Raw genomic sequence first — 25,681 nt, forward strand, 5'->3', positions numbered from 1 at the left:
TGAAGTGAGCACATGCTGTTGGAAAAATATCACCAACAAACTTGCTTGATGCAGAGTTGCCACAAATCTTCAATTTGTAAACGAAACAAAAGTATCTTCAGAATTTATGCAGTAAAATGAAGCACAATAAAATGAAGGGTGCCCGTAGTCTATCTGTGTGCCCAGAAAGAAGAGAAAAACATGGATATTGGTATGTACTAAGCAATCTTGTTTTCAAAATGAGGTGAACTGAGCTTACTTTTGGCAGCCTTATTGTGTTAGTGGGACAAAAGTCAGAGACCAGGGCCATCCATGGATGGGAACCTATTTAACTGCCTGTCTCCCCAATTTTGGATAAAGTCCTGAGTAGATTTCATCCTGAAGTCCTGAAGGACTGCACTTAGGAATTAGCATAAAGCAGAAATAAGCCAGCCCTCTCATGGACTTCAGCCAGTTTTCAGCTGAATACTTAGAAAACCTCAAGCCCTGAGCTTGGATTTTTTTTTTTTTTTTTTTTTTTTTTGAGATGGAGTCTCACTTTGTCACCCAGGCTGGAGTGCAATGGCACGATCTCAGCTCCCTGCAACCTCCACCCCCTGGGTTCAAGCGATTCTCCTGCCTCAGCCTCCTGAGTAGCTGGGATTGCAGGCACCTGCCACCGCGCTCGGCTAATTTGTATATTTTTAGTAGAGATGGGGTTTCACCATCTTGGCCAGGCTGGTCTTGAACTCTTGACCTTGTGATCCACCCGCCTCAGCCTCTCAAAGTGCTGGGATTACAGGCGTGAGCCAGTGTGCCCGGCCAGATTTTTTTCTATATGTATTTTTTTTTCAATGGTAAAATCCAGGATGTACAAAGATAACCAGGCATATGAGGAGCCAAGACACTGTGAATGAGAACAAAGAAAAACAACAGACAATAAAATTAAGAACTCCAGATATTTGAATTATGAGCCCATATTTTAAACAACTAGACTTACATATTCAAAGAGCTTTTTTTTAAAAAAAAAATGGACTTGGAACTATGCTTCAGAAGAGATCTAGAGATAACAAAAAGAGACATCTCAACCTTGAAAAAGAATCAGTGGAAATTCTAGAGCTACAAAGTGTAGTAACCAAAATTAAGGGCTCAAGGGATGAGCTTAAGAGCAGATTAAACACAGCTAAGGAGAATCACAGTGGATCAGAAAAACTATCCAAAATGAATCATGGAGAAGTAATAAAGAAATATACAAAATAAAGGATAAAAGGAGAGTATGACATTTAACCTAGTTCGTTTAAAGTATCAGAAGGAGAAGAGAAAGGAATGGAGCAGAGGCAATATACATACGTAGATGTACTTGATACTGTCTGACATTTATGGAGAAAAATACTGACAACACGCTAGTCATCATCCCTACATGGGAAAAAATTGCTAAAATTAAGACATGCTATAAATGGGAGCACATTGACCTGGGCTGTGTCATGGATTTTGACTGGTTTTGTTTAAAGTACAGTCACCCCTCTGTATCCATGGGTAATTGGTTCCAGGACCTTCCACAGACACCAAATCTGCAGATCCTAAAGTCCCTGATATAAAATGGAGTAGTATTTGCATATAACCCATGCACATCCTTCCGTATTTTTTGTTTGTTTCTGAGACAAGGTCTCAGACGACCAGGCTCGAGTGCAATGGTGGTGATCTCAGTTCACTGCAAACTCAGACTCCCAGGCTCAAGCGATCCTCCCACCTCAGCCTCCTGAGTAGCTGCAACCACAGGCACATACCACCACACCTGGCTAACTTTGTGTATCTTTTGTAGAGATGGGGTTTCACTATGTTGCCCAAACTGGTCTCCAACTCCTGAGCTCAAGTGATCTACCCACCTCAGCTTCCCAAAGTGCTGGGATTACAGGCATGAGCCACTGGGCCTGGCTTCCTCCGCTATACTTTAATTATCTCCAGATTATTTATAATACCTAGTGCAATGTAAATGCTATGTAAATAGTTGTTATAATGTATTACTTGTTAATATTTGTGTTGGTTTTTGTGTTATATATTTTTTTCAAATATTTTGATCGGCAGTTGGTTGGATCTGCAGATGTGGAACCCACAGATATGGAGAGCCAACTGAATTGTTTTTCTTGTTTATCTTTCCTATTTATTATTCTCTTTTTTATTTTTTACTTTTTTGAACTTTTCTTTTTAGAAATATGCTTACCCATGAATTTATTAAAAACCAAAATGTCATTATTTTAAATTAGTCCTATTCTTATTGGACCTGATTTTTTTTTGAGGGCGGGGGGGAGACTTCCTTCTTTGATTAATACATTTCATTCTTCTTTCTCATGTTTTTAAAGAAAAAAGTAATATTGCTATCTCTTCATGGCTTAAATTGAGAGAGATCTCTTTGGCAACGAATAACCTCTCCTTGTTTGAATGACTTTTTTTTTGTTGTATATAACATAAAATTGACCATTTTAACTAATTCTAAGTGTACAGTTCAGAGGCATTAAGTACATTCATATCGTTGTACAGTGATCAACACTGTCTACCTCTAGAACTTTTTCCTCATCCTAAACTGAATGTATTAAACAACAATTCCACATTCGCCCAATGACGGTTGTCTTGAAAGGAGACAGATAACTCTATTGAGCTTTGTTTTCTTTATGTGAATGAGCATGTAATTGTTTTAGGGATATGAGGGGAAAGAATAGTTGCTAATATAATGGCAATTGCAGAACCTACTGCCAAAGGTATATAATTTGTAAAATAGCTGAATGGGCAAAATTCTGATTTTCAGTTGCCCTAGGCACTTCAGTGCACTTCTGATAATGATTTTCCTTGGGCATGTAGTTATTCTGATAGAAATCACATCCATGCATAAAGAGTGAGCTTAATTATACGTAACTACATACCTAATATGAGGTTTTACATTGTTTTACATATACTTTCTGGTTTACACAAGATGAGACACTAAATCCTAACTGATCTCAAAAAAAGTAGTGTACCTTCAGAGCATGAGAGTCTTAATGTATGAGCTTTCCTTTTTACAAAAAGACACTGTATTTTGCCCTCCCCTCTCTCCCTTTCGGGGATTGTTTTCACTATTTGGTGATTCTACAGTCTCATCTGGTGCCTGCTGTGACTCCCAAGACAGACAAGTGCACAAAGGCTGATTTAGGGTCTTGGATTCCTCTTGAGAATGACATACTCAATTCATTTGTACTGAGCCCAATCATTTGAGCTCAAAATAATAAAAATAAAAGTCACTAAGATGGTTTGAATACTAATGTATGCCCCAGGCACTGTGCTAAATGCTTTGCATGTATTATTTTATTTAATCCTCACAATTCTGTCAGATAGGAATCAAATCCCCATTTTACAAATGAGAAAACTAAGGAACAGGAAGATGATGTAACTTGCCAGTGGCACCCAGTTGATAAGTAGCAACTGAGGAGTCAGATCCAGGCCTTCCAGAGCCCTCACTCCCAGCTTCTCTATTAACACGTGCTCCTGGTCTGTATTGGGCTCAATAGCAGGATTCTCTTGGAAGAGAAGCAAGTTTAAACCAACCCCACCCCACTCCCAGAAAAACCCACAGCACACTGGAACCCTCCGGCTTGTCTCAGCTAAGGCCAGGCACAGGGTCTGGAGGTAGAGGCTCTCCAGCCAGAGAAGGAAAATGGGAAGGGCGGAGGTTGCCTCCTCCTGGCCACCATTTGTTACCTGGTTGGTGAGAAGAGGTGGGAGGAAGGGGCACGGTCAGCACATTTCCAAAGGACTCGGGTCATTCTTGGTGTTCTTTGTCTCTGGTTTTGTGCCCATTGCCTAGGTCGCATAATCGCTGCATCCTTCTTAGAACTGCTCTCTATGTAGGGAACCACTTCTCCAGAACCTAACTCTCTGGATTTACTTGTACCTCCCACTTGTACCTCCCCACACCTCTATGCAAATTCTTCTTTCCTGAGCACAACTGATTTCAGCTGGTTGGTAGGACAGTGGTAGGCTTAAGTGAATGGACAAAGGTGAGAATGACTCTCCTCCTCCTCACGGTTTCCTAATTCTCCCAGGAATATCGCCTTATCAACATTTCTGAAAGAAGTTTCATGCAAAGGACTTCCCAAATGAGATAGACATTTCTGGGCAGGGAGGAGTAATGATGGATTCTGCCAGAAACTGAGGAGGCTCAGCCACCTGTGTCCTAGAGGTCGGTCAGGGTGACCCAGAAGCTTCCAGAGGGACTTCAGAGCAGCTCCTGGGCCAGTCGGTCTCTGCTTCTCCTGACTCCAGCAGGGCCAGAAACACTCTCCCAACATGTGCTCATGGTTTGCTGCTCACAGAGTACAGTCATCCACAGGCAGCTTAAAACGAGCAGAGGTAACATTTCCTGGGAGTGTCCCTAACCCCAAATAATGTGTTTGCAGATCGTGTTCCTAATGTTCAGGAGTTAAATTCATGTTCAGAAACAAGTGCTTTACATTTGTAGGTGGCACTTTTATGAATAATATTGTGGACCTTGAGTCCCAAATTCTCCTCGTATCAAGAGGCAGTGCCCTGCCTCCAGTTTTTCTGGGGCTCTCATCTGCTCCTGCTCACTTAAGCCCTTCAGTATTTCCTACAGAGGTTAGCAATGTTGCACTTGAATAATTGTACCTTAAATTAAACTAAAAATAATTTCTGATAATTTTCATACTGACGCACAGTCTTTATTTCAAAATGGCGGTATAATCTTCAGCATGCCGTTATCAAATAGCTCCATTGACCAATACTGGCAGTTTGCAGTTGAGTCACGGGAAGGATTTATTAGGACATATTTCTAGGACATGTCATAGAAATAAAAATATGGACAGAGACCTAAAGAGTACCAGCTGAGGCTGTGGCTAGAGATATTCTTTAACTCCCCACCACACTCTTGTCTTCTCTCTTACCCCTTTTTTACATCACTATTAAGGCAACACAGTGTACGTTGTCTGTGTCCTTAGCCTACTCTGAAAACACTGCCCCATTTGATCAAGTTACCCAAAGCTACCACCTAGATCACACCGTGACAAGAAAGGTGTTTTCACACTAAACTAATCCAAAGGCAACCAGAATTGATTTATTTTTTAATTTTCTTTATTTCATTTTAATCATAGCCACTTGGAGCCAGTGACTATTTGGAACTATCAAAGAATTTTGATACAATATTTTTACGAAACATTCCGCAATTTACTCTGGCAAACAGGACTCAAGGTCGAAGATTCATAACTCTCATCGATAACTTTTATGATCTCAAGGTAAGGATGTAGTACATTTTCTTAAAACTAAACACTTTGTATTGTGGAGCCACATTGCCTGGGCTGGAATCCTGACTTAATGTATTTCTATCACTTATTTCACCTCTTTGTGCCTCCATTCCTTCATGTGTGAATTGGGGATGATAATATTATTTACTTCTGAGGGTTGTTGCGATGACTAAAAAGGCAAATCCATGTAAAGCATTTAAAACATTTGGCACAAACTGAATGCTGTATAAGCACTATCAGTGAAGCAGCAGTAGTACTATAGTAAAACTCCCATCACAAGACGCTCTGCTGTGTGAATGATTGCATCATTCTACCAAGCAGCTTATATGCTTCATCTATCCCATTCTGAAACACAATGTCTTGCATAGACTGAATGCTCAGTAAGTATTTGTTGCATGAATAAATGATTGCACTGATAGAATAATGCATGAGCAAGCCAGGTGTGATGGCTCATGCCTATCATCCCAGCACTTTGGGAGGCCAAGGGAGGATCGCCTGAGGCCAGGAGTTCAAGACCAGCCTGGACAGCATAGCAAAATCCTAGCTCTACAAAAAATAAGAAAATTAGCTGGGTGTGGCAGTGTGGGCCTGTCATCCTGCCTACTTGGGAGGCTGAGGTGGGAGGATTGCTTAAGCCCAGGAGTTCAAGGTTACAGTAGTGAGTCATATCATGCCACTGCACTCCAGCCTTCCAGCCTGGGTGACAGAGTGAGGCCCTATCTCTCAAAAAAAAAAAAAAAAAGAAGATGAAGAAGTAGGAGAAAGAGAAGGAGGAGGAGGAGAAGGAGGAGAAGGAGAAGGAGAAGGAGAAGAAAACAAATGAGTGGATGACTAGAGGACCCTTCTGAATACTGAAGCTCTCTCTCTCCCTATGACCCAGAAACCCCAGTAGCTAGCATTATTCCATCTTGTTGTTTGTTTGTTTTTAATCCATATGTTTTAGCGTGAATTGCCAAGCCATCGCCCATTCATCAAAGGCGCATAGCCTAGTGGTTCAAGAGTGGGCCCTGGGGTCAGGCTGTCTATCCTAGAGACCATCTTAATCTCTCTGAGCTTCAACTGCCTTTTCTAGAAAAAGCAGATAATAATGGTACTTTTGAAGTTGTTGTGAATATTAAATGAGCATGTAAAGCACAAAGAATGTTGTCTGGCATATGGTATGCTCTCAAAGGTGAGCTATTAATAGAATGTATCTGTAAATATAGATTCATAGCAAAAGTACATTTTGAAATTAGAATTAATTTAAATATTATTTTACCATTAGATACACTTTTTTCCTCCCTATTCTTTGCACAGAATTAGAGCAGTGATTCTAAATTGAAGGGACTTTGTGGGAAGGAGATAAGCCACAGAATCTGCTGGGAGGGAGAGGTGATAATTTAATATTTCATTTGCTAATTCATTCTGTAAACTTCATCATGCCAAACACTAGAAATTCAGTGGCAAGTGAAACTAGATGGTGCCTGCCTTCAAAGAGCTTAGATAGCCTAATACCAGAGAAAGGTGATTCAGATGTCCACGGAACTCAATGTAAAATCACCACTGTGGGATGACCTCTTAGAGAAGGAGGCATATGGTGCTGTGAAAGTCTAGCGGGGAGAGTGCACTGATCTATGGGGTGGGAAATCCTCTGAGGGCCACCTGTGGCAGAACCATCTGGCCTACTTAAAAATCCAGATTCCAGAGCTCACCCATCCCCACCCCAGCAAATGAGTACCAGGCATGGGGCCAGGAACTGCATGTTCTCATGTTTCTCAGGTGCTTCCTATAAACGCTGAGAAGAGCGAGGGCTAAACTCTATGCACAGAACGAAAGGGGTAACCAGCTTGGGGAGTTTGCAGCAACGGCTCCGGGGTGGGCCGAGTGTGAAAGGCAGCAAGTGTGGCTCTGACGCAGAAGCTGAGGGAAGGCCACCTAAGGGAGTGCTATCAAAAGCTGCTGTGTGTCCCTGTGGAGCCCACACACATGTGACCAGGGAATCTGGAGAGGCAGGAGGCTGAGGACGCAGAGCTGGGGGATGGAGGCCCATCAGCTGTGAGTGGTTTGCCTTCCACAGACTCGACTCTACACTAATGGTGGGGAGGGCAGGGGTGGAATGAAGGGCAGGGGCCTGGAGGCTGCTGTTTTTACAGGACTAGGCTTCAAGAAGAAAACGACGGAGGGGCATGATTAGGATGGCTCATAGTGGAGGATTGAGAGACTTGTTATTTTGATATTTCAGCTAGGAATGCCTTAGAGAAAGCTTATGGCCCCCATCCCTCAGTCCTACCCCCAACCCTACCTCACCCCCACCTTTTCACTTCTTAATTGAAGGAAAAAAGAATTTATCTGGCAATATGATGGAATACTCAAACTACCCTCCTAACATTCCCTTTAACTAAACCACACATTTAGAGATTACACTCTTTATTAAAGTGTAGTCAAAACCATTTTATTTCAGAAATTGGGAGCATTAAACAGACATTATTCTATAATGTATTCATGGAGATTTGTGAAAGAAGGATAGTCCCATGTAAATAATGAAAAAGTGTCTTTGATTAAAATAACTTATAAGAGGAGGTAGAAGGCCATTTGGATATGGAAAATCTAGTGTCAAATGTCAACACATGATTTTTAAGTACTGGTGTATTATTATTTAAATAATGATCTAAAAAGATAGTTATGAATCCTGAAGACAAATTCAGGGCTTTTAAAACATCAAAAAGAATATGTTTTGTATTTAAACTAGTGGATATAAAAGATATAAAAGCTGTCTCCAATATATGATCACATATGAACACTCACTCAAATACTTACATAATCAAGAGATATTAATGTAAATCTTCATCTTTTTGAAGAAGGTCCTAGCAGGATGCTAATATCACTGGCCTAATTAGAATAGCAGTGCACTGAACTTAGCAGTCTGCTGTGCAGCAAAAGGGTAACTAACCTCTTCACAGTGTCTCTGGGGAGCATCTTAGGTGCACAGACCAGCTCCAAACAGCCAGGTATAAATGTCAACATCACAGTGTAATCATCTTAGTCAGTATGTGGTGCTATACAAAATACCATAGACTGGGTAATTTATAAATAATAGGAATTTATTTCTTCCAGTTCTAGGAGGTCTGAGATCAAGGTGCCAGCAGGTTTGGGTGTTTGGTGAGGGTTACGCTCTGCTTCAGGATGATGCCTTGTTGCCGCCAGAGGGCACAAATGTTGTGTTCTTGCATGGTGGAAGGAATGGAAGGCAAAAAATGGTGAACTCCCTCCATCAAATCTTGTATAAGGGCACTGAATCCCATGGGTGAAAGCAGAGCCTCATGACTCAATCATATCCTAGAGGCCACACCTCTTAATCCTATTGCATTGTGGAGTAAGTTTCAGCATGAATTTTGGATGGGACAAAAACATTCAAACCAGAGCAGTAATGGAAAAAGCATTGGACTAAGAACTGAAGATCTGGGCTGATGTCTTGAACTGAGTCCTGTCCAGCCCTGAAGTCTCCCAATAAACCTTTGTGCCCTACTTCACAGGGTGGTAGGAGTTGTGTGGAAATATTCTGAAAAGTACTATGCAGTTTTAAAACACTGCTTTAAAGAGATAAACAATTAGGAAAAAAATATATGGACGTCTTAAAAGCAAAGATCCAAGCTTCTGTATGTGAAAAACAGATTTTTATTTTGTGAGATTTTTCTTACCTTCAACTTGTGAAATGTAAAGAGTAACACATTTACTCATTTTCTTCTATTTCAGGTGCGTGTAATTTGCTCTGCGTCGACTCCTATATCAAGCTTATTTTTACATCAACATCATGACAGTGAGTTGGAGCAAAGCAGAATACTGATGGATGATTTGGGGCTGAGCCAGGTAGGCGATATTAACATAATCTCTTTTTATTATAAAACAGCTTAATTGTTTTTGGTTTGATGCATGGCTACATTTTGAAGAAGAAATGCAGTGTATAGTTAACCATTGATTTGCTGCTTCTCCTGTAAGCCCGTGTAGCAAATTTATCATTCTCAATATCACTAAATATAGAAAATTATAAACTTAACAGTGGAGGGAATCTTAGTGGTCATATAGTTCAGTGCTCCATTTTGCATGTGATAAAAATGAAGCCTAGAGAGGTGGACTAAGGTGCCCACGGTCACACTGCTGAATAGTGGTAGGCCAGAGCTGGATGCCAAGCCACCTGCGTCTGGTTCTGGGCTTGCTCTGCTATACCATGCTGCCGTTTCTGGATATCTTTCTAAATGCTTGCTGGATTTGTAGAGTGCATGATACAGTATCCAAGCATGTGGGCTGGCTAGTCCAGGACCATGGAGTGCCTAGCAAGGTCCTGGGCTCGAAAAGAAATCCCTGATTAATCTCCCTACCTCCATTCTGCAAACATTTATGGAGTACCTGTGGGTGCCAGGCTCTGGGGACACTCTGTAGGGAACAAACAGATGCTAGCCCAGTTTTCCTGGAACTTGGAGTCTGGTGATTCACCCCAGGCCAACCAGAAGTGACTTTGCATTTTCTCCTTCTGTAAGAATGTTACGGGATGTGTTTCTTCTCACCTATCAACAATTGAAATATTAGTCAAAAGTTTACAACTATCAACACTCACCCCCTGAGGGGAGCCCAATTCTTCCAGCCCCACAGGCGAAAGACTGCCTGGAACAAGGAAACAATTCCTTATCAACCTGAGTAGAAATGAGGCATTTTCAGGAGTTTGGGAGAATGAGGCCTGTTTAGAAAGTGAACTTTCCAATATGATGACTTAAACCTATGTGTATGTCTTAGTCTGCTATAACAAAACACCATGAACTGGGTAGCTTACAGACAACAGAAATTTATTTCTAACAGTTCTGGAGGCTGGGAAGTCCAAGATCAGGGTGCCATCTGGTGAAGGCCCACTTCCTAGTTCATAAGCCTCTGTCTTTTCTGTATAAACCTCACACGGTGGAAGGGGTGAGAGATCTCTCTGGGGCATCTTTTATAAAGGCATTAATCTCATTCATTAGGGCTCCACCCACAAGACCTAATCAACTCCCAAAGGCTCCGCTGCCAATACTATCACCTTATGGGTTAGGATTTCAACATATGAATTTTGGATGGACACAAACATTCAGACCATAGCAGTGTAGAAATAAATAGCTGCTTATAAATCTCTGTACTGGGATCATTTGAAATGTTGGTTCTCCAAGAGCAATATTTACATCCAAATACTGTCTTTGACAATTTGAAAGAATACACTTGAGGAGCTACATCAGCTCAGTTTCTAAAGTCCTTTACATCAGGCCCCCCAGCCCCTGGGCCACAGACTGGTATTGGTTTGTGGCCTGTTAGGAACCAGGTCTCACAGCAGGAGGTGAGCAGTGGAGGAGCAAGCATTACCACCTGAGCTCCGCCTCCTGTCCCATCAGCGGCAGCATTAGATTCTCAGAGGACCGCCAACTCTGTTGTGAACTGCATGTGCAAGGGATCGAGGTTGCACGCTGTTTATGAGAATCTAATGCCTAAGATCTAAGGTAGAACAGTTTCATCCCAAAACCATCCCCCTGCCCCCGGTCCCTGGAAAAATTCTCTTACATGAAACTGGTGCCTGGTGCCAAAAGGTTGGTAAAGTTTACATCATTGGCTCTTAAAATTTTTTTCCCCTAGGCTGGTGCAATGAGTCATTCCTGTAATCCTAGTACTTTGGGAGGCCGAGGTGGGCAGACTGCTTTGAGCTCAGGAGTTTAAGACCAGCCTGGGCAACATGGCGAAACACCATTTCTACAAAAAATAAAAAATAAAAAATTAGCCAGGTGTGGTGGTACATACCTGTAATCTTAGCTACTGGGGAGGCTGAGGCAGGAAGATCACTTGAACCCAAAAGGCAGAGGTTGCAGTGAGCCAAGATGGCACCACTGCACTCCAGCCTGGGTGACGGAGTGAAACCCTGTCTCAAATTCCCCTAGGATCAAGACAAAGTAAGCTCAGCAGATGGAGCCAATCATATATGAAGAAATCAGGGAATGTGACCTCAGGGCCATGAAGGTTCACAATGAATCAGTGGAGAAGATGGACTTAGGAATCCAGAATTTTTCTCTGAAAAAGCATACTAGCAAACCTCTAAGGAAAGAGAAAAATTCCAAGCCCACTTAGTGGCCACGAGTCTGTGTTGGTGTCACAGCCTTACAGAGATGGGGTTACTAGCCTCACAGAGACAGGGCTTCCCAACTTGGTCCTAGATGGTGGGATCAATTGTCCCAGCAGCTGAAGACTAACAACAGCCCTGGCTTTCAGCCCTGGCTTTTAGATCTCAGGCACATTCTCCAGAACCCAGACCCACTGTTCATTCGCATTTGCTCTCCTTTAGTCATTGGTTGGATTGGAAAAGGCTCTCCAGAGGTTTGTCCTTAGGGCCTCCCCATTAGGCAATGGGACCCTGTCTGGAGGCCTACACCAGCCTCTTTCTAGCTTCTCGGAACTACCGTTTTTTTTGTTTTGTTTTGTTTAACATTACTTATTTCTGATGTACACTTCTGGAGAAAGTTTTCCCTTTTAAGTTTTCTCTCTGATAATTTGATGTGTTTACTGCCTAGCAGTTTAAATTGGCTGACTCTCTAGTCTCATTTAAGGGATTGTATATGAAAAAAAAAGTTATTAAAAAAAGGCATAATCTAAACCGGTAAGCCTAAAAAGTTTTCTTAAACCTATGCTTAGGTTCTGTAGATTTTCATTTGTGATAGCTTTAATTTAATTTGTTTGTTTTATAACCAGGATTCAGCAGAAGGACTCTCCATGTTTACTGGAGAAGAGGAAATCTTTGCATTTCAGCGCACGATTTCTCGACTCACAGAAATGCAGACTGAACAGTACTGGAACGAAGGAGACAGAACCAAGAAGTAACTGTCACTTTCACATAAATAAAACTCTAGACAAATGGTTAACGCAGGCAGAACTCCTTATTGTGGGACTTGAAGGAATCATTTTCTCATCATTAATTATGCACTTTGTCCTCTGGACCATTTTAATCTAAAATTGCTGTCAAAGATCTAGTGGATTAGTAAGTTAAACACTTAACATTTTTAGGTCTACTTTTTCTTATTTGGCCTTATTTCTGTACCATGAAATTAAAATCATCATTCCTGAAGATGAATGTAAGACCAGACATTTTAGCTTCACATTAAACCACCTGAATGAACCTTGAATGCACAAGTAAATGCAAGATGTCTGGACGCCTTCAAGCTTTGGCTGCATGGTGGTGGCACGTTAGAAATCCATCTTTTATAACGGGAGAAATGCCTTATGTTTGAATTCAAAACAAAGACAGTTTTCCAATCTGATATAAACTAAAAGGGATAATATTTTAGAATATGGGCTTATATGTGTTTTGTTTTTTTTTTTTTTTTGGTTATGAATTATAGTAAATGTCCTAGGCCTTCAGATTTCTACATAATAAAAAAATATGTTTTTAATCCTGAGATCAAGCTTAGTAGGCAGGACTTGATCTCAAGTGGTCACAGAGTCTTCTAAAAAAAAAAATTGAGAATTATAATGAGATCAATTAAGGAGCAAGTGTCAAATTCCAGCCAACAGGCAGATCTGCAGGCAGAACTACCAACTCTGCAACCAGGAATGGGGACCAGTGAGAGAGTGTGGGCGGGGGGGGTGGGTGTCAGAGTTGTAGGCACTCCGTCAGCAGAGGAGACTTCCACTCACATGGGGCTGGCTGGACCCCAGTGGACAGCAGGCTCCTTCCCACTGTCCATAGACACTTGCTCTCCTTGCAGCATGCTGCCCCCGCCCTTGCTGCCGACTCCGCCATGAGATGGACCTAATAGGAAATAGGAAAGAACGCCTGACAAGCCTGCTTCAAAGGAAATCTGATTTGTCCTTCACTGAGCTCATTTTTTGCATCTTTGAGTAAAACCTGGCTTTACTAACTATTGTCACAAAGTGGATCTTCGGCTGTGGATGAGTGTGAAAAAAAAAGAAAAAACATAAAATCCACAAAATCTAGTGAAAATGCAGCATTTAGGGGAAGGTAAGGCAGAGGTAAGTCAGTTCAATGATTACAGTGGTCAACATAAGTAAGCTCTTTGAACCTATTTGATTTATTATTTATTTATTTATTATTTATTTTTTATTTTTATATCTTGGCCACTCCAGCCATCTCCTGGCAGGTGTAGTGTGGCATGGCATGGCCCTATTTAATTTGTTAGTCAATAAGCCATCACAGTAGTCTCTTTTAGACATTAACCTAATTAAGGCAAGCAGATAGATGGATGAGTACCCAAGCCGAGAGAAGAGTTTATTTAAATCAAGCCTTCTGTCAACGAAATGTGGTTTAAAGATATTTTTATTGAAGTGAAACACAGTAATTTCAAAGAGGTTAAGTAATAGGGAAGAAAGATGGGAAATAACCACTTTGTGCCAGATTTAATGCTACATATTTACATTAGCTCAGTTAAAAAAAAATAGTCTTAGAAAGTGAATATTATAATCCCTGTTTAAAGATAAGAAAACTGAGGCTTGGGAAAGTTAAGTAGCTTGACCTGAGATTTACAGTTTACAACTACAAAACTCATGTACTATATTTTATATCACACTGTCTCTTACTATTTAAAAAAAAAAGAGAGATTGTTTTAAAAATTGATTGATTTAACTCGGTGAATGAAGGTGAAGATAAATTTACAACAGAACCATTGATTTGAACTCAGTAAATATAAAATGTTTAACTTTATTCTTTAGATGTTAGCTTTTTACTTTTCCCATTCCTTTGGTAATTATTCTGTACCTTAATTTTTAAAAAAATAATGTGAATGGATAGATAGATAGATGGACAGTATGACCGATAGACAGAACTGTCCCTGAGTGTTAGTGTATGTATAAGAGTCCTCCTCTTCTACATACTTTTATAACTTTTATAACTGTTATGTTAAAAAGTTCATTTGAGGGCAGATATTGGGAATAAAGTTTCATTTTTCCATAGAAACAATCATGTAATGTTAGTTGGGGTGCTGTCCCAATGTGTAGGAGCCTATGTAATTCTCAGTGTAGCTTCCCTATAATGTCATTTTGGTACAAAAGAACTTAAACCCTGAGGGAAAAACTCAGTAGCTCAGTCTCCACCTAAGTAACTGGAGCATGTGTCCACTTCTGTGTCCCCACTCTGCAATCTTCTTCCCCAGCTCCAGGGGCCTGGTGGGACTGGCTACAGTGGAAGAGGCTCTTTGAGCTGGGAGAGGGGTTTATGCAGAAAGTGGGGCTAGAAGGCTTTGGCTGGATCTCTGGAGGGGAGGAAGGAGTTCCATGGTGGCTGGAAATCTACAAAGTTTATTTCATAAAATAGCACGCAAGAAAAAAACCCAAGTCTTCAAGAATAGCCATCACTAGGAAACAGTGTGGTAGCTCTACTAAAAGAAAAGTAATGCCAACATGAAACGCAACCCCTAGATTGGAGAGCAACATTTCAATTTGTCTTTCTTCCAAGCCCTGCCCCTATTACATTCTCAGCATTCCAGTCTTTCTCCCTAGAAGTCTCTCAGCAAATGCTCTTTTTTTGAAATGCTTTAAATGTATACTTTGAGTTGGAGGTTTGAGCCGAGTAGTGCTGTGGAAAGCTCCCATTCAATTCAAAACACAGACGGGGGATGTCTTTAGAGTCAGGAGAAAACACCATGTGCCAAGGGTGCTCTCCAAACTGATCACTGGTTCCCAGACTTAACAGAGGTCAAGCGGAGAAAAAGGAAAGCTTTTCTTAGAGAAGAAGAAGAAAAATCTTATCACTTCTCATATTTCTTTACGCCATGTATGAGCTTATTTGCTGATATCACTAATCCTGAGATGGAAAACAGGATGGACTTAAGTAATTTTAACCTATTTCTGAGGCCGAAAAGACTGTAGCATTATTTTAATCAAATTTATGCCTTTTCAGTGGGACTTCAAAATTTAATAATAAGGCAATACTTTTATCTTCTTAATGTATATATATTTCCTGTACTTACAAGTGTGCAAATAACATAATTTTAAAATTAGTTGGAATATTGAAAAAAATTAAAATTTCACTTGTAAGATAAGTGGATGTGCTTATATCCATTTATTTATTTAAGAAACACATCATGTTTTCTGTGTCCTGGACATGGTTCTATGTGCTTTATAAACTCTTTTGATCCATGTAACAGTCTTATGAGATAGGTGCCATTATAATCATTTGATAGACAGGGAAGCTGAGACACGGAACACAGCTAAAGCAGAATCCTGAATTGCTAAAATATACGCTGAAGTCAATAAAATTAGCGAAGTGCTAACATATTACATTTTCCATTTCATTGCCTCTGTCCTGAAAACAGTATTGCTGGTCCACGTAACTGGAACCTACACTTGATGGCTGCTTTATCTGAGATTAAAAACACGCAGAAGGATTGGGCGCCTGGGTCCCTGACATTTGGGTTCCTGTTCAGTTACGGGAATCTGTCTTGCAGCAAGTCTGTAAGTTACCTTTATTAGATTTACTAATCTCAAAAGACGTCACTTGCTGGTAGGAAAGGATTTTCTTTGGAAATGAGTTTATAACTTCTTATACAGTCAGAATTAAGATGAATGTTCCCTATTGGCATATAGCAGTTCATTTTTCTGGAATAGAAAATTACAAATGTTAAAATCTGCCCTCTTGTCGAGTGTCTACTGACTCAGTCCAGCAGCTCACTAGGACCCTCACATCTGTTACCCGCGCTGGTCACTCGGTCCAGTCAAACATGCCGGTCCGCCAGCCTTTCATCTGTGCTGCATGGAGCCATCAGTCTGTCTTGCCTGCTTGCCTAAGGGGCTTTCCGGATGTTGTGCTGAGAATTTTCCTATCTCAGGGCTGTACTTCCTGGGTTCCTGGTGGTTGATTGCTTGTCTCTAATGATGCAGTGGGAAGGGCTCGAGATCCAGCATTGGAAAATTCAGTTCTGCTCATTATTGTTTTGTGACCTCAACCAAGATAGTGCTCTGAGCCTCAGTTGTGTCATCTTATAAATGGGAATCATAATGCCCATTTCATAGAGTTACTATGAGGATTGTTGGTGAAGAGCGCTTTGCAAATGGCAAAGGATTAAACGATTAAACGAACATCAGTTGTCATTGATACTAATGATTATGATCATAAATCCTACTTTCTACTTTGTGTTATAGCCTTTTGAGGAACGCAAAACAGAAGACACATTCCAACCACTGGTTTCTAACAGAAGGGAAAAGATACTCATTAAATGGCTAGACACCAAGAGCACGTGGGTCTGGCTTAATGAGATGCTGGAGAAGGTTGTTAAATTCAAATCCATGTTTTCAGGATTAATACAGAAATTAATTGTTGTTTGGTGAACATCAAAGATTTCCCAGAAATAGGGCACCATCTTGTGGTCAGTAGGATAAACTGACAGGAAAAAAAAGTCCAGTGGTTCTCAATGCTACACATTCCTAGGCCTAGGTCCACCTCCAGGGTCAGGTGTGGTGAGTCAGATGTGTGGCCCCAGCATCAGCACTTGTTAATGTTCCTCGTAAGATTCTAAGGTGCAGCAGGGTTGATCACCGCCAATCAGGCAGGCCGTGGAGCTCTTGCCTATGACTACACAGCCGGTAAGCACAGACAGCCCTGCCTGCAGCTGGGTCCTGACTCTGGGCACCTGATGCAGAGACCACGGCACTTTCCAGGGAGTAGAGGCTGTTGCTGTGATTCCTGGAGCCCAGGTCATCAGCACACTAGCACACACAAAGGTACCTCCCAGAGCCCACCCCTCTCCTCCCTGGAGACCTGCGCTCCTCTGCCTTTCTTCTCCACCCACACTAATAACGTCAAAATAGGTAACCATGCAGCACTTCCTAGTTTACAAAGCACTTTAGGAGGCCAAGGCGGAAGGATCGTTTGCTCCTACCATATCCGTCGTCCACAGCAAATTCTGCGAGGAGATGTGATTATCCTACTACCCATGAGGAAACCGGGGCACTCGGGGGGGTAAGTGGTTTCACAAGCATATTGAGTAAGCACATGTCTTTTGGATCCCAACCCTGTGCTCTGCAGCCCTCCTGGTAGTAGTAGTAATAGTAGCCCCCATTCTAAAGTCATCGTGGTCTTGAGGCTGGAACAGGAAAGATGTGGGTGTGGGGGCATGCACAGGGGTGTTGTTTTGCACAGCCCCATATGTGATAGCAAATAATTGGAATCACAGTGGCTGGCAAACTGAAATATTTAATCTTCACAATAATTCTGGGAAAGGAGATATTGTTCTTAGAGAAGGGGTTAGAGCTTGAAGAAAATAAGGAATTCCATTGTGGCTATCAAACATTTCAATCTCAGGACTCTCTCTCTCTCTGTCTATTCATTTATTTATTTACTTTGAGACCGTGGAGTGCAGTGGCACAATCATGGCTCACTGCAGCCTTGACTTCCCTGGCTCAAGTGATCCTCCCACCTCAGCCTCCCAAGTAGCTGGGACTACAGGTGTGCACCACCATGCTCAGCTAATTTTTAAATTTTTTTAAAAAACACAGATGGGCTCTGGCTATGTTGCCAGGGCTGGTCTCAAACTCCTGGGCTCAAGTGATCCTCCTGCCTCAGCCTCCCAAAGTGCTGGAATTATAAGCATGAACCACCACATCTGGCCCTACTTTCCACTTTCAAAATGCTTGCAGACCCCAAAGAGCTTTTATGTGGGTGGGATGTATAATCACCAGTATCAGAAATCAAACAGAGAAATTGTTAGATATTTAATTCATTTAAAAATAACAATAAGCATACAAAATATTACCTAAATAGCATTATGAAAAGTAACAGCATTTTCCAAAACAAGAAACAAGTTAGTGAGAAAAGTGGCATTGTTTTAAATTGTTGCCAATGTCTGGGTTAGTAAAATACAGCCAGATTCTCATACCTGCCTTTGCATTCAATCTGTTGGAATATCACACATCATGTAGCTCCTGAAAAAATCAACTGTGTGCATGTGGGAGAATGAGAGAGAAAGGTAAATAATGTCTTAGTGGTTTTATGGAAAATGACTTTCACCTCATGGACTCACCAAGAGTCACAGGTCCCTCAAGGGTCCCTGGACCACACTTGGACAAGGCTGAGTTTATTGCTAATGGGATGAAGGATTCCCATGTGCCCACTGGAGCCCACTGGTAAGAGCTGGTATTGGCAACTGGAGTGGAGAGAGGGTCCTAAGCATGGGAAGGGTGGGGCCAAGCTAGATGGGAATTTGAATATAGGAGAAGATGGTAGCCAGTCTACCCATTGAGACCTCCTAGCCACTGCCTCACTTCATCCTCATTGTTGCCTGCTGCTCTGAGCCCTAAGCACTTTGCCAGCCCAACCCCAACCTTGCAACTCTCTTCTCTAGCTTCTCCTCCTGTGTCTCAGCTCTTCCATCTCTGAAAGCTTCTGGTTCCTTTTCCTTTTCTCACCATCTAAGTTCTTTCTTGGATCCACATAAAAATGCTAATTATAAAAAACAACACCCAATATTATACAAAGTCCTTTCACACATAACGTCTTTTTCACACTCTTTTCTTGATGTCCATAGCAACAAATACCAGCTGATGCCAGTTATTCTCAAGTGTGTCTTCCCATCCCTGAATCCACCAGTCTCCTGTTCTGTACTTCCAATTGCCTGCTGGATCTCTCCTCTTGAATGCTGCTTAAACTCAGTGTGTCTCAAATAGTACTCAACCCAATCCTCCACACTGAAATATCTTCTTGCAATGGTACACTTTTTGCAATGATACTGTCTCAGGCACTCACACAGCTGCAGTACTCTAATACTTTGCCACTGGCAGTCAACAAGAGCCAGTGATGTTGGGAACAGAAAAGAAAGGATAAACATTGGAATCATGTTACATGTTGCAGAAAGGGTCCAAGATAAGTATCAGTGCAGGGCAGGACTTGGAGAATGGTTAGTTATTGGAATGAATGGCAAACCCAACAATCTGAAGACAAGAGCAGGTTAAGCAAAGGTGATCCCAGGACTTTCAGCCTGTCCTGAGTGTTTCTACAGTGATGGGATCAGTTCTGGAGTCTCCCAGTCCTCATTATCCACCTGGGGGCTGGGGATAAGACTCCAGAGAGTCCTAGGACAAGCTGGCCTTTGGGAATGCAGTAGACAGTTCTCATTTCACTGATTCACTCTTTAATTTATTGAATAAACACTGTCAAGTGCTTCTTATGACAAGGCACTCTGCTAGATGCTCTGTGGGACATGATGAAGTTTAAAGCTTTCTTTAAAAGAAAGAAAAAAAAAAGTCATTATTTTGTCCAGGCACAGTGGCTCATGCCTGTAATCCCAACACTTTGGGAGGCCAAGGTGGGGGGATCACTTGAAGCCAGGAGTGAAAAGAAAGAAAAAGGAAAAAGAAAAAAAGTGATTATTTGAATAGGAGAATTTATATGTTGATTATATTGCTCCTTAAAGAAAAGTCAGCAATTTAAATCAAAATTAAAGCTTGAATCTCTAAAACTGGCTAACCTCATCTGGAACATGTGGCTCCCCCTTGCCCCTAAGATCACCTTCTCCGTAGTCTACCAGGCTAGCATGAGCCACACCTGTTCAGTTTTCCAACTCTCAGCGAAGAGAAAGACTTCATTAATATTTGGGGGATACAGGCCAGGTACAGTGTCTCACACGTGTAATCCCAGCACTTTGGGAGGCTGAGGCAGGTGGATCGCTTGAGGTAAGGGGTTCAAGACCAGCCTGGCCAACATGGTGAAACCCCATCTCCACAAAAAACATGAAAATTAGCCAGGCATGGCTGGGCGCGGTGGCTCAAGCCTGTAATCCCAGCACTTTGGGAGGCCGAGACGGGCGGATCACGAGGTCAGGAGATCGAGACCATCCTGGCGGACACAGTGAAACCCCGTCTCTACTAAAAAAATACAAAAAACTAGCCGGGCGAGGTGGCGGGCGCCTGTAGTCCCAGCTACACAGGAGGCTGAGGCAGGAGAATGGCGTAAACCCGGGAGGCGGAGCTTGCAGTGAGCTGAGATCCGGCCACTGCGCTCCAGCCCCGGCGACAGAGCGAGACTCCGTCTCAAAAAAAAAAAAAAAAAAAAAAAAAAAAAAGAAAATTAGCCAGGCATGATGGTGCGTCCCTATAATCCCAGCTTCTCAGGAGGCTAAGGCAGGAGAATCACCTAAACTCAAGAGGCAGAGGTTGTAGTGAGCCGAGACTGCGCCATTGCACTCCAGCTTGGGCAACAGAGTGAAACTCTCAAATATATATATATATATTTTTTTTTTTTTTTGGGGATATAGATAATAAATTCAGAAAATACCTGGAATCGAGATGATATGGCTAATCAGATTTAATGTGATCATCTTCAGCATGAATCTCCACTTTGTTCCAGCTCCCCCTCCAGATTCCAGACACCTCTTCTATCCCCCTCCACAAGACGATACTCATAGACACACATATACCTCTGAGTGCTTCCTGGAAAGGGCAGAATCCAAAAAGAAGCCTCTTCTGCAGCATGACAGTCACCGCTAGAACTTGCCCATAACCAGTTCTCTCTTTCTAAGCACACAGCGGCTCACACTTTCTGGCCCCGTGGCAGTTAGGCAAGGCCATGTGACTACTTCTGAGCAGTTAGTTGGCAGTGAGTGGAAGTGATGTGACATATGTGTCATTTCCAAGGTGAAGCACTTACTAGCTGGCTTGAGAGCTTCTAGATCTCTTTTCTTTTGCATGGAAAACCTGGAAATACCATGTTGAGACAGAGACACCCAAGATAAAATAGCCTGGAAGGCTGAGCCTCCACATGGAAATACCAAACCACCCATGGCAAATGCTGTGTGAGCAAGAAATAAAATTACATTCTGTTTTTCCTTGGAGAAATAAGGTAAAAAATAAAAATAAATTACATTCTAATAAACCATGGAGACCTTTGGTGTTATTTGTTATGGCAGCATAATCCAGCTTGTCTTGACTATACACCAGCCGGCTGGCCGGCCAGCCCCTTCAGGGTCTGTTTCTTGTCTGAGAACCTGACCCTTCCTTGGGAACTGACACTAAGAATGGCTGCTCTCCTTGGCTTCATCTCCAGACCCACGTGGCTTGTCTCTAGAGGGCTTAGCAATAGCAACACAACTCTCTATTGCCCCAAACCTCAACATTCACACATGTGCTATAACTGCCCCCAAGAATCCCCCTGCATCCCTTCACTTCCAATACTTTTTTACTTGGGTTTTGTGTTTTTTGGGTCACAGTGAAAATATTAGGTGGAAAAGTTTAAATGTATCCGATGACTTTAAACCCGACTTTGATACTCAAGTGGGCAAGAAAGCTGCTTGCAATTCTTCAGGGCTTGGACTTGAGCCATCAGTTGTTTAAAACTCTAAGCAGATGCAAGTTATAAAAAACATTTATTCACATATGAAGTCTGCATCCAGAGAAAACCATTTTCAGAGCTGAAATAATCTAACCAAAGAAGAATAGGCAGGGTATAAAATCAAGCAGTGCCAAGGCACATGCTTACCCCGACCCAAAAGGAATCCAGCCATTTCATTCCTCCAGCAGGTGGCGATCCAGAGGCATCCTGAGAGAAGGGGCAGGCAGGAAGAACAGAGCACCACTAGGAGTCAGGAGTGTATCTGAGATCCTGTACTGCTACTAACCGTATAAAACCTCATGCACATAACTGTGGGTAAGTCACTTAATGTTACTCTTTGGGCCTCATCTAAGACCTTTATTTCTGTGAAGCTCTGATGATATATAATTTGATCAAACGGTGTATACAGATGGCCCGTAAGCACACGAAAAGATGCTCAGTATCATGACTCATTAGGGAAATGCAAATCAAAATCACTGTGAGACACCACTTTACACTACTAGGATGGTTAGAATCAAAGAGATGGAGAATAAAAAAGGCTGGCAAGGATGTGAAGAAATTGGAACCCTCATACGCTGCTGATGAAAATGTAAAATGGTGTAGCTTTGGGAAACAGTTTGGCAGCTCCTCAAAATATTAAGCATCTAGCAATTCTATTCCTAGATACCTAAGAGAAATAAAAATATATATCCGCACAAAAACTTGTGCATGAATGTTTGCAAAAGATTATTATATTAGCCCCAAAGTGAAAACCCAAATGTCCACTACCTGGTGAATGGATAAACATGATGTGGCATTACATATAAAGTAGTAGTATCCAGCAATGAAAATGAAGTCCTGATACATGCTGCTACAAGGATGGACCTTGAAAATATTATTCTAAGTGAAAGAAGCCAATCATGATGGGCACACATATATATGGCTCCATGTGTGTGATATGTCAATTAGGCAAATCTGTAGCGATAAAGAGTAGGGCCTGGGGGTGAGGGCAGGAATGAGGAATAATTGCTAATGGGTACAAGATTTCTTTTAGGGATAATGAAAACATCTGAAATTAGATTGTAGTGGTGATCGCAAAACTCTGTGACTACACTAAAAATCGCTGAACTGTGTGCCTTACCTGGTTGGATTTTATGGTATGTGAATCAAGCTATTAAAAATAGTGTACAGGGCTGGGCGCGGTGGCTCATGCCTGTAATCCCAGCAATTTGGGAGGCCGAGGCGGGTGGATCACTTAAGGCCAGGAGTTCAAGACCAGCCTCGCCGACATGGTAAAACCCTGTCTCAAAATACAAAAATTAGCTGGGCATGGTGGCACACCATCTGTAATCTCAGCTACTCAGGAGGCTGAGGCACGAGAATTGCTTGAACCCAGGAGGTGAAGGCTGCAGTGAGCTGAGATCGCATCACTGCACTCCAATCTGGGTGATGGAGTGAGACTCTGTCAAAAAAAAGTGTACAGATATTCACCAGTCATTCATTCATTCATCATTTACTTGCTGTCTACTCTGTGCCAGGAGCTGGGCACACTGAGAATAATGAGACAAACTCCCTCACCATGACAGGCTTGTGATCTTTTAGGGACAACACATAGACATAATGTGGTAAGTGTCAAGGAAGAGCCTCGCCCAGGTATTCTGGGAAGACCAGGGCACTCAAGTCAGCCAGGAAATGTAGTAAAAGGCATAGAACGGACCGAGGGACAAACACTGTGCTCGGGAGGAGAGATGCAGAATGACAAAACCCATCGCTAGTCTCCAGGAGATGAAAAGGGTTGAGAGAGAGCACCAGTGCAGGGCCGAGTGTCATCCATACAACGAGAAATTACAAAGTGCTCTGGCAATTCAGAAGAGGGAGTTATAATGAGTGTTATTCTTCTGAATGTTCAGAGAGAAATTAGACATAATTTGGTCCTTCAAGACGTAACAATTCCCCTTTAGAACCCAAAATTCAGGGTGCACAGTGTAAAAACTGCTGCTATCATCAAAATGTGTCCCTCATTTTGCACTAATAACCTATCATATTTTAACCAAACTCTGAAAAGGCAGAATATTAAATTCAATTGCTAAAGAAGTATCAGTTGATTTCTATTGATTAGAGCAACTTGATTATCGAGTTTGTAGAATTAAAAATAATTGCTTATGCTTTTGTGGTACTGACATAATTAAACTGAACAGCACAAAAATAATGCTCAAACCATGACAAAGCAACTTTAAGTTTGGGGCAAAATATAGACAGCTGATGTATGGATGAGCTAAACTCCCACCTTACAATCACCACTTTGTAGCCCATAGTTACACGTGGGGAATAAGGAACAGAAGGGGCCAGGTGTGATAGCTCAAGCCTGTAATCCCAGCACTTGGGGAGGCCAAGGCAGGCGGATCACCTGAGCTCAAGAGTCCAGCCTGGGCAACATGGTAAAACCCCATCTTTACAAAAAATACAAAAATTAGCCGGGCATGGTGGTGCACTCCTATAATCCCAGCTACTCAGGAGGCTGAGGCAGGAGAATCGCTTGAGCCTGGGAGGCAGAAGTTGCAGTGAGCTGAGATCACACCACTGCACTCCAGCCTGGGTGACAGAGCGAAACTCTTTATCAATGAAAGAAAGGAAAAGGAAGAAAGAAGAGAGAGAGAAAGGAAGGAAGGAAGGGAGGAAGGGAGGAAGGGAGGAAGGGAGGGGAAGGAAGGAAGGAAGGAAGGAAGGAAGGAAGGAAAGAAAGAGAAGAAAGAGAGAGAGAAAGAAAGAAAGAAGAAAGAAAAAGAGAGAAAGAAGAAGGAAGAGAGGACCTGCTGTGGTGGTTGGGAGGGGACTCCCTCATGGAGATGGAGAAGGAGCGGGCAGAATATTGGCACTCAGAGCTCTTGTCATAGCATAAGTCAGAGGGCCCCAGAGCAACCTGATGACAGCTAAGGGCAGGTCCCTCTTCCTGCTGTGACCCAGGGCACCGTCCTTATTCAGGCTGACCTGGATCTGCAGCCTATGTGTGCTCTCTAGACCCACCTTGACTCTTGGTTTGGGGAAGGCTTTCTCCTCCAAGGCTCTGGTTTGTCCCCAGTTTGTGCCACTGAGTTTTGGTCCCCTTCAACTCTGCCTCAAGGCTAGAATTTATGCCCCAGGGGGTGGGGGTGGGGAGGGTGTCCTCAGCCTGCTGTTTACCTCAGCCCCCATTTACATCCTCTGCAGAGCCAAACCTCCTTTCTGTGTTAGTTCATTCTTTCCAAGCTCCATGTGTGGCAGAAGGGTCCGGAATGGGATCAAGAGAGGCTGGCTAGGTTCTCAGCTCCATGATGGGCAAAGCCGTTAGTATGGAGCTTGGCTTCCTCACTCGTCCAGCTTCGTCTGGAGTCAGACCTGGGTTAAATGCCTGCTGTGTGACCTGGCGTGTTAGCCAAAGTTGCTCAACCTTCATCTCCCCATTTGTAAAATGGGGGAAAGAATACCAACCTTGCCGGGTGCTGTGGGCATCAGAGATCATTACTCATAGCGCCCAGCACCGCGCAGACATTCATTAGCCAGCAATTGTTATCTATGATTGTCCTCAAACTCCCTTCCTGTTCTGAGAGAGATGCTGGGTCACAGGGCTCCCATTCTTCGGGCTGGCATTTCAGTTCCATCTGGAAGATGAGTAGAGGCAGCCCTGAGGAACCTGCCCAGGGGCTCAGAGGCACGGATGATGGCCAGATGTCACTCCTCCATTCCCATTCTTGGACCCTGGCCTGGGGTAGCTCGGCCTCCACCTTCTGTCTTCTCTGCGCAGCACTCACGGCCCTTCATGTTTGCATGTGTGCCTTCTGCTCCCTCTGCCTACATGAAGCCGAATGGAGGGTGCGCTTTGGGTCCTCCTCCCAGTGCAAACCTTCACCTGTGAGACAGACTGCAAAGGGCCGAGGGTAATCTGCAGCTTGGTGAGGTGAACCACCAGTCTCATTCTCTAAGCTAGTCTCATTCTCTAAGCTGAGGCCCTAACCTTTTGTTGTCATGGGCTCCACCAAGAAGCTGAGGATGAATGCTCAGAAATCTCCACTCTAACCAAGTTCTACACAAATATCCACTGAGATTTTGCATAGATTCTCCAGGGGCCCATGACCACAAGTTCAGACGCCTGAACTCTGGTCCCTCC

The 25,681-nt window shown here is 42.6% G+C and overlaps 1 protein-coding gene across 6 annotated transcripts in view; it reads left to right on the forward strand.

The window, feature by feature from the left end:
* AFG1L (AFG1 like ATPase) overlaps window positions 1–25,681 on the forward strand; it is a 253,080-nt gene that overhangs the window by 211,549 nt on the left and 15,850 nt on the right. For 2 of the 6 annotated variants that reach the window (XR_013416155.1, XR_001444556.3), the window contains 5 exons: window positions 5,097–5,237; window positions 8,979–9,092; window positions 11,979–12,103; window positions 12,992–13,256; window positions 15,554–21,873. Coding sequence is in view for 3 of the 6 variants with exons in the window: in XM_077999234.1 (XP_077855360.1) it covers window positions 5,097–5,237; window positions 8,979–9,092; window positions 11,979–12,107 (384 nt within the window). In the remaining 3 variants the exon portion in view is untranslated. The other 4 variants (XM_077999234.1, XM_015137620.3, XM_077999236.1 and 1 more) reach the window with 3 other exon arrangements.

This window comes from Macaca mulatta, chromosome 4, assembly GCF_049350105.2.
Source record: "Macaca mulatta isolate MMU2019108-1 chromosome 4, T2T-MMU8v2.0, whole genome shotgun sequence".
NCBI lineage: Eukaryota > Metazoa > Chordata > Mammalia > Primates > Cercopithecidae > Macaca > Macaca mulatta.